General features: G+C 31.0%; 1 protein-coding gene across 1 annotated transcript in view; it reads left to right on the top strand.

Moving 5' to 3' along the window:
* Positions 1-10883, top strand: part of LOC107451365 (sialin) — a 27300-nt gene extending 16417 nt beyond the window's left edge. The window contains exons 5-12 of the mRNA XM_071184633.1: positions 537-776; positions 2497-2680; positions 3635-3765; positions 3850-3999; positions 5053-5185; positions 7696-7851; positions 8815-8900; positions 10608-10883. Coding sequence (XP_071040734.1) covers positions 537-776; positions 2497-2680; positions 3635-3765; positions 3850-3999; positions 5053-5185; positions 7696-7851; positions 8815-8900; positions 10608-10808 — 1281 coding nt within the window. The 3' untranslated portion in view covers positions 10809-10883. The remainder of the gene's footprint in view (positions 1-536; positions 777-2496; positions 2681-3634; positions 3766-3849; positions 4000-5052; positions 5186-7695; positions 7852-8814; positions 8901-10607) is intronic.
* The last annotated feature ends 5469 nt before the right edge of the window (positions 10884-16352 follow it).

The raw sequence follows: 16352 nt of genomic DNA, 5'->3' as shown, positions 1-16352 counted from the left end.
GAAAATTAGGCTGTGACCTAATGTCACACGCATATATAATTTAAAATAATACCTTTAATAACAATATAAGTATTAAGCACTTAAATTGTGGCTTTTTTCATTTTCTTCCTATTTTCGTATTTCGAAAAACCATGTTAAAAATAATACGTTAATGTAGATAAACATGTTTAAAAATGCAACATCCTCTTACATTTTTTAAAATCCTTTTAAATTAAATTTTCACAGTAAAAAAACTAGTGCATTTATTGTGAAAGTTATGCGTAATGTTATACACCGAAGAGCCATTACATTATGATCACCCTGCTAATAACATGTAGAACATGTAGGACCACCTTTATCCCTCAAAACTGCTAACACCCGCAGTGGCATTGATTCCACAAGATGGAAGGTGGTCATAATGTAATGGCTCTTTGGTGTATATTGTACCAGTAATACAATTTGTTTAATATAAAGCATTTCTTAACTGCTAAAATGGTAAAACTTCATAATTTTGGATATAACAGCAACCATAGTTTAAATTGGCGTGGAAATTGCAGGAAGAATCTTTGAAGGTGGATTGGAATGGGCAAACAGTTGGAATAATTTTAGGAGCAGTGAATTACGGGCATCTAATTGCTTATTTACCTGGAGGTAGATTAGCTGAGCTTTACGGTGGTAAACAAGTTCTCATATTCAGCATGTTATTAACAGCAATCGCTACACTGCTGTCACCAGTAACTGCTATCTGGAGCCCATATGCTTTTTTTATTACAAGACTTATTGCTGGAATCGGTACGGTAAGTTATATTTCGTTACTGATTTTATGCATAACATGCCATATCCCAGTAGCTAATTAACCAACCAGCGGCTTTAAAGATTCGCTCTCTTTTTTGGAGATTTTTCTTCTCGGTTTTAGTTGGTCCCAATTATAATACAAGCCTTTATTTTTTTTAAAAAAAATGTTACATAAACTAAAGAAAAAGTCAAGAATAAAAAATGTTTAGCATTTAATAAAATACCAAACTGGAGAGAGGGCTGTTAAATGCAGCTGGATTGGAAAATCGCTTCTCAGTAGCAGAACTTACAGTATCCATCTTCATCGCTATCTTCAAAAATTCAATTTGTCAGCGATTTCAGTGTAGCCAGGCAGGGATTTTTGCTGTAAAAATTGAGCTATATTGAAGCTCAAACTATATCATACATATATGAGCTATATCTATACATATATGAGCTATAACATATATGAGCTATATCTATACATATATGAGCTATATCTATACTTATATGAGCTATAACATATATGAGCTATAACATATATGAGCTATAACATATATGAGCTATATCAAAGCTAAATTGAGCTCAGGCATATATTTAACACAATTTACAAATATTAAATATAATAAAGTTATGCACAAGAACTTTAAGTTGTTTATATTTCATTTGAATTTTTTTGCTTTGCTTTTCAGATGTTTACACTAAGAACGATAAAAAAATCAGAAATTAAGCATAAACTTACAGCTAATAATAGTAAAATAAGATCTTTTTATTTTAAAGCAATAAATTAAAAGAAATATAATTTATGACCTTCTGATTTGTGCGTATTTAGAGTTTCTTTTAATGAAATTCACTATCGTACCTTTACAGGTACTTTGTAGACAAAGGAAACAATTACCCAAAATGTGAAAATTAAGTGGATTTTCAATACCAAGTTTTAAAAAAATAAATAAATATAATAATAAAAAGAAAATTATTTTATGTAATTGGAAAAATTATATGGCAATGTAATTCCAAAAAAAAAAATTTGACTAGTGAAGTTAGAAAAATCTTCACAAATCACAAATCCCTTGTCATGGATGCATAAAAATATCGCCCCCCTACTTTTTGCATTAACTTAGACTTTTACTACAGATAATAAAATTTGTCTTTTATAAAATTTTGGGTGGAATCAAATTCTGTGGCAGAAACTTTTGACTTCTGTAGCATTAAAGAACTTTTCTCAAAAAGAATTTCTTCCCCCAAAATTTAACTTTATAATTTAGATTTCATTTAAGGAATTTGTTGTTTTTTTAAAAAACAAATGCATTAAAATTTTTCTTGAACTACTTAAAGAAAAGTCATAAAAATGTTTATTTTTTTAAAGTTTTATGTATTCAAAAACTTGGCGCAAATACAATTCTATTCAACCGTAAAAAGTTTCGATCTCGTCCCTTTTTGTGGACGAAATAATTCTATAATGTATACTATAATAATGCGTAATTCTTGCCTTCTTTAAAGCTTCATACATCTTGTGGAATTTAATTTTATTACTTAAACAGTTAAGTATTCAAATAGCAATTTTCCAAGCCACAAACTATCAGGAAGATAATTTTTCGTTTACATTCAAAAGAAACATTTTACTTAATTAAGGCTTTAAACGCTTTCTACATCTTTCAATTTCCTTTGAGCTAAAAATAAATAAAAATTCTGAAATGCATAAAAACAACATTGAATTAAATTTAAGTTTTTACCTTTCACTAGGGTCCAACTTCACCTATTGTAAATTACATGTTGGGCAAATGGATTCCGGAACAAGAATCGAATTTTCAATTATCAATCATTCTATCGGGATATTCATTTGGATCGTTTTTCGCTTTGTCGTTTGCGGGAGCTCTATGTGGGTCGTCGTTCATGGGAGGATGGCCATCAGTATTCTACGTTGGCGGTATGTATAATAATTGAAATTTCCTACCTATAACGTTTTAATTTAAAATGACATGCAAGCAAAAATTGCATAAAATGGAGTACAATGTCATACAAGCATTAATTTGGTAGAATTCGTCTTCAATTTTTTTTTATGACTGTCATTGAACAGCCGACCCAATTTTTGGGTTTACGACTACTAATGTTCTACTCCGTAGCCTAATAATTTTGAACCCAATCCAGAAGACAAAGGAACTCCTGGATCAAGTATCGGGAGAAATTTGCCTTCGTGGAGGACTTTTTTGGTGGAACGATCCCGCATTTACGTTACATGGAGAGGAAGACCACGATAACCTCCCACTGTTAGCCTGATGGCAAGGGGACTCTAACCCATGATCCGTCTACCACTGAAGATATTTCATGTCAGCATTGTGGTCGGCGTAAGTCGGATGCGGAATTCGTATCGACCAGCCATCGCTGGAGTTCGAACACTGCTCACCTCATTGGAAGGTGAACGCTCTATCCCCTGAGCCATAGAATTCAAACAAATCGTGTGAAACCACAAAATTAGTTTATAAACATATTTGCGAATACATTCCAATCTCACAACTTTCAACAACTTGTACTGTACCTGCAGCTATAACTATACAGTTCTCTGCTATGGAGCTCGTCCCATTCTAATGTCACAATCATCTGATCATGTTCATAAAAGCATTTTTGACAAAGAATTGCTACGTCTGGAGCAAAATCATTTAATTAGTTTCGAAGCAAATCTTTTATATCATTCTAGCCTCGTAACTTTCATTAACACCTGCTGCAACAATCTGTGTAATTCTTTGGACAATAGTTCAAAATTACGTTTTTCATTAGTGACGAAGAATCGCTGGAACAGATTATTGTAAAATCGATACAATAGTTTAAAAACAAATTTGTTTTGTCATTCCAACCTCATAACTTTCAATATCTTATTCTGCAGCTGTCTGTACAATTCTCTGGTCTATTGCTTGTGCTTTACTTATGTCAGAATCACCAGAGGTTCATGGAAGTATTAGTGGAGAAGAATTGCAATATATTGTACAAAATCGTTGCTTGAAAAATAAAGAAAATGTGAGACACACTCTCCATACTTTATATAATCCACATTGAAAGAAAATTAAGCTTAGTGAAACTAATTTTATTTTCTTATCTTAGATAGCTAAAATACCATGGAAAGCCATCATGTTCTCATTACCATTTTGGGCCTTGGCTGTCGGTTACTTTGGACAATTTTGGTTATTAGGTTTCTTTTCTACTGTACAACCATTGTATATGGCAACTATTCTAAATATTTCAGTAGAAGAAGTAAGTTTCGGTAACATCCCAATATATGAACAACTTTACTTAACTGTTCAGTAACTTTACAGATCGACAGATGGCTAAACTTGTTGTTTTCACATTCTCTCCCCACCCCTTCCATTTTATAAATTTTTTTGGTTTACATATTATTTATTTTAAATTTATTATTTTATTTATAAAACATTATATGTTTCATGTACTTCTGTTTTGTACTGTTTAAAGTTTATTTTTATTAATTTTATATGTATTTTAATAATATTTATTGAGAAATAATTTTATACAAATTTTAGTGGAATTAGCTATCGATTCGTAAAGTAACTATGCAGTTAAGTAATATATTTTGCCTATTGGGACAGTACCTAAGCTTTAGTATGAAGAGTATTTTTGTAATTCTTATTTAAACTCAATAAAAATGTTGAATAAAAAAGGGTGCTTGATGTACATGAAAGAAAGAATATGTATTATCCAAGCTTAAAAGTCATTAACGCACCTTAATATTTGCATTCCATTTTCAATTATTTTTCTTTTTTTAAACTTTATAATTACTCTTCAATCACTCCTACAAATGAAATGATTAAATAAATGTATTGAACACCTTTCGATTCAAATTATTTAAAATTTTTTAAAAATTCAAAAGCTTAAGAAAAAGTGCAGCAACATAACTTTATAATTGTTTCATTTTTCTTTTTAATTTTGCTTGACCATCAGAAATTGTTTTCTTATAATAAACTTCGCAATTTCCATTTTTTTAAATTACTATCTTCATTTGTTAGAAAAAGTTGAAAAGTTTATATACTTATATACCCTACTAATTGTTAAATTATTTGTTATTTCACTTAATTTGTGAAATATTTTCCTATTTCTTTGATTTTGGATAATAATTTTTATTTGATTCTTTTACTTTTAATTCCGTTGTTTTTTAAAACATTAAAAAAATAATAATATAAAGTTTTTGTAACAATACTTTATAGGTGGAGTAACTCTTGAAACTTGGAAAAATTTATAAAATATATAAAATGGTTATAAGAATATAAGGTAATATTATTTTAAATTACTTAGAATGGAATTTTATCAAGCCTTCCACATCTGTTAAGATCATTTGCTGCAATCATGGCGAGTTTTCTAGTTGACTTTATTTTAGCGAAAAAATTTGTAAGTACTGGATTCGTTAGAAAAGGAGCTACAATTTTAAGTAAGTTAAATGATATTTCAAAAATAGTCATTTTTTTCTTTAAAAAATATGATGCGAATATTTTTGGATTATTGTAAAATGAATTCATTTAAATATGAATACACATAATTACTATATTTCTATATGATTACTGAAAAAGTGTAATTAGCACGTCGAATGCCACGCTAATTTTACATGGCTTGCCCGTCTGTCCAAAATGATTTTCTCAGCATGTATTGCATTAGTTAACATTAGTAACGATAGTAAAAATTAAAAGCATTAAAAATTTACTCGAAATTTCCTAAACTGCTTGGTTCACAATTTCGCAGACATACTTAAATGCAGCTCAGACACATTCTGTGTAACACCTATGCATGGAAACGTCGTCGTATTCGGTTAGGGGCGCCATTATGACCTGTTCAAAAAAACACGAAGAAACCGTTTATAATATGGAAGCACCCCTTGTCTAGTGGAAAAACATTTCTGGGTATTTCCGGCCATTTAAATCCTAATGATGCGGTTTAATTCTCGTCGCAACATTTATGCAACACGCTGTTATATGTAGATCTTTTAAAGTCCTCCATAAATTGACTAGAAATATCATTTGAAAAAATCTGCAGCTTGGAGAGAGAAACAGAATGCAATACGAAAGTATTCACTTTCCGACAAAAAATCTCAAACAACCAAAAAAAATTTTTTTCCCAGTGTAGTTAATTACAATAAAATATAAACTTAGTTTTACCATAAATTAATGATTTTCTCTCCTGAATGACTTTCACTCTCATAGCAGGGTAAAAAACTTACAAATTGGTAAAAAGATGAAATTAAAAAAAAAAAAAAAATGAGAGAATTCCTGAATGGCTTTTACGGGTCTTAAAATATTTTAATATTGGTCAAGAAATCATAAAAATATTGCAAAGATTTTCTTTAGGTAGCTTTTTAACGTTTAGTGACTATTTGCTGGCCATTAATATTTTATACACTAACGCTAGGAGATAAGGTTACTTCAAACATTGAAGCTGATGGGGGAAAAAACATTTGACAGTAAAAAACATATCAAAGATAAATGTCTGCAAGAAACAGGGGTTGGGCAAACATATGGAAACAGTTGGCACAATTTCAAAGATCATGCTTGAAGCTTTTAGAAATGGTGTCCTTTTTACCCATGTAAAATTTGCATCGACCAAAATGAGAGTAGGAAGTTAAAAGCATTTTGCCTTTTTCTATACCACTAGAATTAAAAAAGCATTCTAATTCAAATCGCTCAATCTTATAGAATAATTTCATAATTGCTGGTATTTGAAATAGAAAGAAGTTATTAATCTCCTCTCCTCATTTTGGCTGAACCGAATTTTGCATGAGTGAAAATTACACCATTTTTGAAAGCTAAAAGCATGATCTTGTAAATTGTGACAACAGCTTTGCCATGCAATATCTTCCAAAGCAATTGCTGCTAAAAGAAAAATTATTTATGTGGAGTTAGTATAGGAGGTCTTCCATTTTTTTGTCCGACTCCAGTAGAAATTTCGTGCAGATACAGATTGGATACAACGATGTTTGTGAAACTGGCTAAACATTTTAACAGTTTACGTTATATACGCACTAAAGTTTAAATAACAGGTTAATGCTAAATATTTAATCTTATTTGTAAACAAAATGAGATTAAATATGGCAGTATAACAACTATTTTAAGAGCCTGGTTAAAATTAATGATTATCTACATCTTAATAATGTTATGTTAGTCAATGTTAGAATTACGTTCGAGAAACAAGTTGATATATCATATTTGCAGTTGCAAAGCACAGTTTAAGACAAAATTAAGAAAAACGTTATTGATAGAGTTGTTAATTTAAATTTAGATTCGAAAATCAATAATAGTGGATTAGAGATATTACAGTATCGTTTTTTCCAAATTTAATCCGATTAAAAAAAATAATTTTCCCAATTGAATTGAATTGTTTTCCCATTACTAAAAGCTGTGCAGCTACATTGTACACATAGTCCTTCATGTTACAAAATAAAAAATGCTATAAAAATTAGCAGTCCATCAGTTGTGAACTGAATCATATAGAAGTTTACGTTAAGTTTTGAGACCTGTTAAGAAACCCTTCCCGGATTTTGATCCCTTAGGAATAAATGAATCAACTGTCGTTTGCATCATTCCTATTGGATGATTCATATTCTCATCCCAATAATTGTTTCTGTACCCTAATGGTTGTTATCTGCTGGTTAATTATTGATGGATTTCTAGTGGATTGGTGTGAAGTGAAGTCAGCTTAGACATCTCTATAGATTCTTTCTTCATAGTTGGTCCGCAGTCATCACCAGGTTGCTACAGAAGAAGGGGGAACCAGGGTGGTTGGCGATTTTAAAACAAATAAAATTCGAAACTTCGCAACAATTTCACTTATTATTTATTTGCGAATTTTAAAATCTTGATACATAGAAAATATTTATTAATTAAAGTTATTTTAGAAAAATTTCAGTGCTGTTAGTTTTTGTTCTTGAAATTTTTCTGTTCTTATTTTCAGACTCAGTTGCTGCTTGTGCGGCATTTTTTGGTATTACTTTTGTTGGAAATAATGTTTTAGCCACAACTGTTTTATTCATACTAGCTGGTCTGTTTGGAGAGTTTATATCATTTGGAGTGTGTATTGCTTGTATCGATATAGCACCGAATCTATCAGGTAAATTCGTTCTACATATTTTGAATTTATATTTAGAACTCAATCTTTTGGTGGAACGTAAATTAACTAATGGTTTATTAGTATTCATCGATCTTACAATGCATTTAAATTATTTTCTGGGTCGGGATTGTCCTAAAATTTCATGACGATGCTTTTTTAAAATGAAATGTAAAAAACAAAAATATTTACAGATTTGTCTATATCTGAGAGAATTGCTAGACAGTTTACTACATCAACTAATAAAAGCTTAAAGGATATTTGTTAAAAAAAACTATTTTTTCATTTTCAATTAGTAGCTAATGTTGGAGAATTAAAAAGTCAGCACACTGACCGTAGCCAGTGATGCTGGACTTTGGTGATCTGCTGGGAAAAGTGTCTTAACGATCAGTCCACTGCGGGACGATTACAGGATTGAAGTTATGCTCTAGAGCAGGAATTACCAATTTTTTCTATTTTTTTTACCTGAAAGCACGTTCTAGAATACCGGTCAGATTTATTTTCTAAGCTGAATGTCCGAGGGGTCAGAAATCGGAATTCGCACTTTTACATGGTCTTTTTTTTGAATTTTTCTTTTATTCTGGTTGCTCAAAGGAAGATGCGCGTAAAGCGATCGTCGAGTGCTATCAAGAGAGCTATTTCTCTTGAAGTTAGGGTAAAAAATTAGGTAATTGTATTACTGCGCTTTTACTTTATTTCAATTCTTTTAAAAATTACATAATATTGTCTTTATGGTCTGATGTTGTCTTTTCTCGCCCCTTTTTTCTAACCTTCTTGCAAGATCCCTTTTATACTATCTTTTTTGAAATTTTATCAGCACATAAAGCACAATTGTTGATAAAGAGAATTTAAACGAAAATAATTTGAAATAAACCATAAAGTACTAGTGATTTAAAAAAAACATTCTTTTTTAAATCTGTAATATATTTTTCTGGTCCTGAAATAAGTATTTTTTCTTTCTTTTAGGTACTGTAAGTGGAATAATAAATATTTTTGGTATGTTCCCGTTCTTTATAATACCTGCTTTGGTAGCATGGATTACTAATTACGAGGTAATTTAAATTAATTATTTTAGCATTTCTTAAAAAGTTCCTTAAAATATTTATTTAAAAAATTAAATTCGCGGCCTGTCCGGTCATTAAGCAATTGTAGAAAAATTCAAAAAAACTAAAATTTGCTTTAAGTTTGTATTCACCACAATGCAAAGGTTCAAAAACAAAATAATCGTGACTTTTCATAAAGCCCATTCATTAAACAAAAGATAAAGAACCAAAACGATGGTGTGTGTGTATAATACAATTAATAAATAATCTACGATTTTCGTTCCGCGAAGCAATTATAAAAAATATCTTTAAAAAAAATGATAATAATATTATATGGTTGATATGATGGTTGTTACATATGTGTCTTCCATGCGATGAAATACCGTTCGTACAATGCCTCGGCATAATGAGTATCAAATTATCGAGCTAATCTTAGGGAAGAATACTCCACATAGCAAGCAATGCTCTTCGAAGTTTCGGTACTCGCGTAGGAGGTGGTTGTCAGGCTGCAACTCGTCGGCCACGCATGTCTCACACAAGCTATGGTTCAAGTCAGGTGAAATGCTAAGCATTCCATGAGGATGATATCCTTAGATATTGATGTTATCCACATCCATAAACTCAAATTCTGTGCTCATATACTCCTAAACAAACGTACATGTTATTCCAGAATGATGTTAGGATAAATTTGGCCTGTCATGATCTGATTTGAGCATGCAAATTTGTACAGGAGCCCAGTATAATTCAATCCCAAATAATCAATCCTGTACCATCGTAAGAGTATTGTTCAAAGATGTCGTCGTGGTAACGGATATCTTTCATTCCCCATATAAAATTCCAACGTGTCTCAAACAGCAAGCTAAACTTAGACTCGTCGAAAAACATCACACAAGCCCACTTGAACGATACCCATATTGCAAGTTCTCTACTCCAGGCTAATCGCTGGCAACAGTGAGTTTCTGTGAGCGGAACGCATCTGACTGGACTGAGAGCATATAGACAAATATTCCACGGATTGCCTTGAAACTGTTGTACCCGTGGCTGCAGATAACTGACGAGACAGGTCGGATGCTGTACTCCGCCTGCTTCTTTTGGCAATTACTACCAAATACCGTTTTTTATACGGCATTGTTCTTAGACTAGATCAGGATCAAAAAAACTCTTTGAGACTTTTATCCCAAATTCGATGATTTCCAACGGTTTTTGAGCCAATTTTTAAGATACAATTTCTACAACGAATGTGATATTGAGAAATATGAATAAGTATTTAAAAAGAAATGATAATTAAAAGATCCACTAAAAGAGATTTTTGTTTGAGACAGTAGACACTGTAAATTGAAAATGTGTCAAGAATTACTCAGTCGACCTAAATTTACTTAGGCTTTTTGCAATAATCATTTGTCCTCAGCCGAGGCTTTGATTAGAGAAGTATCCTGAATCAACTTTATCAATTATTAAGATCAGATTTATTATTAGTTAATAAAGAACATGGAAGAAAATTGCAATAAGGCTGACTACGTATTAGTTTCATCCCATGAATGGAAATAGCAAAAGGGATTAAATGTTGCTGGACTTTGCAACAAATAAATTTTAAACATCCAGTTTCACAGATAAAATACATGCATCACAATGTAAAATAAGTAATTTAAAAAACTGCCATCAGCGCTGTTTTTTTAAACGACCAATCATTTTTGAACCTGCTTCTTTTTATTTCAGGAATCCTATGAGGCATGGCAATGTGTATTTTATATTTCAATTTTTGTCGTAGCCATATGTACAGGATTTTTTACATTATTCGGCAATTTAAATCCCCAACCATGGGGTACCGCAACAATCGATGAGCATGCAAACAATAATCGTCGGACGTCAGACCAAGTAACAGAAGTGAAGAGAAGACGGCGACCAACAGTATCTTAGGATGAGTAAAAAAAAAAAAACTTTTGATGTCAATAACTTAACACAAATAGTTTTAATAAATTTACGTCATACTGACTTGATGCTTAGATACTGATTTGATGACTTATTTTACAGGGTTTCCCCTCCCCACTCAATTTTAGTCCAAACAGAAAAATTCCTTGACTTATATAGTTTTCTCAAGGAAATTTCAAATAAATTCTATCAGCTCAGTACCCAGTCTAGAAATTAATTTCCACTCTCCAACTGATGGAAAAGTGCACGAAACTTTTACTATAGTAAAAGTTGGCAATATTTATATTTGAATTACTCTGATTAAGAATTCTTTATTGTTGTCCTTTTGAAATGTTGATTGTTCGATCTTACATTCTAATTTGATTTGCAAATACTTTTAAAACACAATACAGTGAAATTTGAACGAGAAACAATTGTAGCAGATGCAAAAACACTTCTTTTTTTGTTTGGAATTCACAGTGCTGTATATGTTTCTAAGATGGGTAATTTTCCTAGGTTTATTAAATTTTTCTTTGTTTTAGAGAGGAAATGCAATATTCCTAAACTTTTTCTTTCGGCAAAAATAGTATCTTAGACAATATTAGGTTCAAGATCTTCCTCGCTCGCCAGTTTTATAACTTGCGTGAAAAATGAACCAGCATAATTAATAGTGTTTTAATTTTATGAGGGAAAGGGCTTGGAGAAATATAGCAACAAGTCACTTTCTTCGAAAATCTGATTTTTCTTACTTTTGGTATTGTTTCCAGATAGGTACTTTAGACGTATCTTGAATTACCATTAGCTGTTATCACAGACAAAGAAAAAAAACACGGGGATTTTTTCTTCTTTTTTACTCGAGCTTTAATAAACAGTCTCAAAACATGGTTTATCATGATATTGATCACTCATCCATTATTTATGTTAGATTTGCAGCCGCTGGTGAAAACTAAATTTTCAGCGAAAACAATCGAAAAAATTTTAACCAGTTAATGAAAAACCAAATCATATAATATCTTTTCAATGATCAGCTCACAATTTAAACGTCAACCTATTATATTGGGCGCTTCAACTAAATTTAATGGCATAAATAGCTATTATTGTTACTTTAAAAAAACTCAATGCCGCCTATTCTAACATTTTTAAAAAGAAATTTAAATTAGTTTAACGACATATTTGACGGACAAAAAGGTTTTAAACAAGTAACGCCCACCTTGCCTGAACTTGAAGTTAAGCTCGCCAACCGCTTTTATTTTAATCTAAGTTAGGAAGATATTTTTTTTTCTTTCTGTTTAGTACTTTTCCAAGTGTACACATATAAAGAAGCACACATATATATACATGCTTATATGTAAGTATTTAAAGCATTTAGACGTATCCAAGCTTGGAAAATGTTTTTAATAAAGCAATCTGTATTTTAAAATCAACTATGTCGAAATACAGATTTCCTATTATTTTTTCCACAGAGGACTTTTTTACGTCGAATAAAATATTGGAGGAAATAAATTTGTCTAAAATTAAACTTACAAACTATACATCCTATGATATGATTAGACTTGAATTTGCTTACTCAAGCCTATGAAAATAAATAAAATTAAATTGTTGGTAAAATAAGGAGTATAAATCTACGAGAGAATACTACACAGAAAAAAATGGTCGGACATCCCAGAAAAAGATGGGTAGAGGGTGATTTAAAAAAGGTGAAAATCAAAAATCAGAAAATAAAGGTCAAGGATTTCATGGTCTGTAGGAACCGAGGAGTAAATAAGTTAATAAAATTCAGTTTTAAACACAGAGCAGAAGTATACATTATTAAGTTTCAGAGAGTCTTAAGTTGGTGCTTAACCCCTTTCCCTGTAGAGGAAGAGCAAATGCAATATTTTGTAGGGGTGAGAAAATTGCCTTTATAAAATAAATGACAGGAACTCCTTGCTTAAAATATACATCTTCTATCATTAGATATAACTTTTATACACAGGGTGTTTAGAAAATGTTGTGATAAACATCTAGGGGAAGTAGAGAACATCATAACGATTCAGAATTACCTAGAAAACCACAACCGGAAATGTTATCGTATGCCGCTACGAACGCTTTTGTGTTATGAACTGTTACATCGTGTGCCTTTGAACATCAGGTACTTTTATTTATCTAAATTATCTTAATTTTTTGTTTTCTATTAATTATCTCCAAAAAACTGCTTTCAAATAGGCACAGTATTAGCTGTTAATAGTAACATAGAGCCGGTGTCTCAGGAGATAGGTTACAGGGTTACAGGTGAACGGTCCGATGAGGTGAACAGGGTTTAAATCCTAACGATGGCTGGTTGATTTGAATTCCGCATTCGGCTAACACCGACCACAGTGCTGACGTAAAACATCCTCTGTGATAGACGTATCATGGGTTACAGTCTTTTTGCCGTCGAGCTAACCGTGAGAGGGTTTCATGGATTTCTCTCCATGTAACGCAAATGCGGGTTAGTTCCATAGGAAAATATTCCACGAAGGTAAATTTCTCCCAATACTTGATCCAAGAGTTCCCTTGTCTTCTGGATTGGGTTCTAAACTATAAGGCTACGGAGTTGAGCATTGGTATCCGTGAACTCAAAATTGGGTCAGCTGTTCAACGACGGTTATAAAATACAAAATAAAATAACAGTGACATAAAATTTATATGAAATTAAAATATTTTAGAAAAATAAAAGTGCAAATTCAAAGGCACACGAATAACATGTCCATAATGGGAAAGCGCCCCCAGCAGCGTAAGATGACATTTCCGGTCATGATTTCCTAGGTAATTCTTAATACTTATGATGTGCCCTGCTTCCCCTAGAAGTTAGTCGAGACAGTTACGGGACACCCTGCATAATAATAGCCAGCAAATTTTTCCACTTCCATATTAAGGTATTTATATTTATAACATATTGTAGACAGCACCAAAATGTATTAAAATTTCCAAATAAATGTTAAATAGTAAATATTTAAGTTACCACAACATATTTTTTTTCTTTTTCTTTTTTTAAACTTGACATGGAGATTACAAAAACTGCAGCAGTATTTACCATACTGCTCATATTACAGAAATTATTATGCGTGGATAGTGAAATTAACTGATAAACCAGTCCCTAAAATATTTGTTTCTCAAACGATGTAAAAACGACACATTACGGGCAATAATTGTGCTGATTATTTATAATTTAAATACTTTAATAAAAACACCGTATACAGAAATATTATATATATATATATATTTTTTTAAAGAAAAAGCGTTAGTAAAAGTCTGCAAACCACGACTAATGTTTACTGTATTAAAAGAAAAAGAGTATTTATAAGAGTATTTCGTGGATTTATTGTAAGATTGTGTCATTCATAGCATAGCGCAAACAATTTTAAAGAAGGAAAAAAAATGATGACGGTTTTTGCACAGTTATTGAAAAATTTTATCACGAGAAATAATATAATTTTACAGTTTATAAAGGTAATTTTTATTTTTAAATTATATATTGCAATGTTAGTTGTAACGCAAAAGATAACAATACTTGTCCATAATTGTTTTTAATTTAATCAATTTTTTAAACAAAGATGGCACGCAACAGAAAGGATTGCACAATGGGTAACGTGTGTACAGTCAATTATAAACAATTTTGTGGTTCCAATAGCTTATTTTAATGACTAAGAAGGTCGAAATTCTAGACTTTAATAAGACTGTATACATGCAACAAAGTTTATAAGCACGCAAAAAGATGACGTCAAGCATTTAGGAAATTTCGATTCGTTTAATTAATAGCAAGGCAAGTTTACAGCAAACTAAATCATCAGAGACTTTTAAGGTACATAGTATTTTTATTAGATATATAGAGTTACCATTCAAAAATGCTCTTTATCAAACAAATATTATCAATTTCTATCGCATCGATCGCCATTTTGTTATCAGAAGGAGCTAAAAATGATTCAAAAATTAAATCGGATTGTGTCAAGGAGCTCATAGAGTGGTGTGAAAATACGCAAACTTTCAGTATTGGAATAGGATTGGCAAGTTTCGCATCTACAGCACTTGGTACATCTGGCACTGATTTACAAAGTTCTCATTGTACGACTGGTACTGGTGGTACACGATGTTTCAAAAATTTGTCCCCATGGTTCTCTTGTTCTAAAGATAAGGAACTTACTTACCGGGGAACGGTACTTCATTCCGACTCCGAAGATGGTACTGATGACGAAATATGCGACGCAGCTAGGAAAATGGGTAAAGTTCCTTCACCGGGGGTGAAGCTGACTGATGGTTACAGCAAAGGCATGAAAGATTTCAATGATGCTATGTCGAAACTTCGACAAAATATGGATAATTTTCAGAAAAGTATCTTTTTAAGTTGTTTTCCGTTTTGCGCTAATGATGAATCTTCTCACGAGTTGTACGATGGCAAATATTTTGTATCAGTATAATAACTATACGAATTTCACTATTCATATATGATAATTAAAATGTTTTAGAATAATTCCCCTGTTAATTACTAACTAGAAGTAAAATAAGCAAAATTAAATTTTCCAAGGAGTTACGTTTAGAAATGCGTAACTTGCAGTTTGTTCCATTTTCTTTTAATCTTCCGAGTGCTTGATCCAGAATTTCTCGTCATTTAATATTATTGCTTTTTTATTTAGCTAGCTAAACATTTTTTTAATGTAATTAAGGATTTATTCTATTCTAGCGATGAAGAATATTAGTATATTTTGAAGAAAAAACTTTTTTTAGCAAGAGAATAAAATAAATCAAATTCTTGAAAAACAGTTCTCTATTAAAAAATTAATGAGCCATAAAAATTAATTTTTTAAGGCGATTCAAAGTAAAAAAGAGTTTTAATCGCTTTATTTTTTATTTAGTTCTTTTTTTTGAATGACTTACGGCTAATCTAAAAACATTTGCGGTTTTTAAGTAAGGATAAAAAGCAAGTTTTTTCCATTATATACGTGAAATCAATAGTTGTACAAAGAGGATTTTTAATACACTAATTTTTGCAAAAATTCATTGAAAACTAATAAGTACGTCAGAAAATTCTTAATAACAAAACAATGAAATGTAATAAAAATAAGTAATATCCAACGTATTTGTTGTAAGGAATGCAATTTTAAATATTCAGTTGATAAGTAAAGACAGATGAAGAAAATTTGCTCCGAGTTTTAAGTTCTATCAAAGTGATCAATGTAATCAGAGAAAAAGGCATATAAAGTTTCCAAAATACACACAGTGCATTAAGAGTGGTCCGTAAAAATTCTCAATTTGAGTACTTAGATATTTTTTAAGGCATTGAATGTATTATTTTAAGGTATTAGAGCACCTTTGAAAAAATTCTTAATGACTTAACTCTAGTTGAGAAAGTAACAGTGGCATAAATGTAAGTTTTTTTAAATGTGTTTTAAAAATTTTAAATGGGCCTTCAATTTCTTAACATATTATAAAAATTAAAGTAGAGACACTGCTTGTTTTGGTTAAGTAGTTATCGAGGGATTTTACGCAAGCTATTTTTAAATTATTTTTTTTATGCAACTTGCACAGTTTACGCAT

The sequence above is a fragment of the Parasteatoda tepidariorum genome, chromosome 8 (genome assembly GCF_043381705.1).
Source record: "Parasteatoda tepidariorum isolate YZ-2023 chromosome 8, CAS_Ptep_4.0, whole genome shotgun sequence".
Lineage (NCBI taxonomy): Eukaryota > Metazoa > Arthropoda > Arachnida > Araneae > Theridiidae > Parasteatoda > Parasteatoda tepidariorum.
The sequence above is the reverse complement of the archived record's forward strand: the minus strand, read 5'-3'. Positions and strand labels throughout refer to the sequence as shown.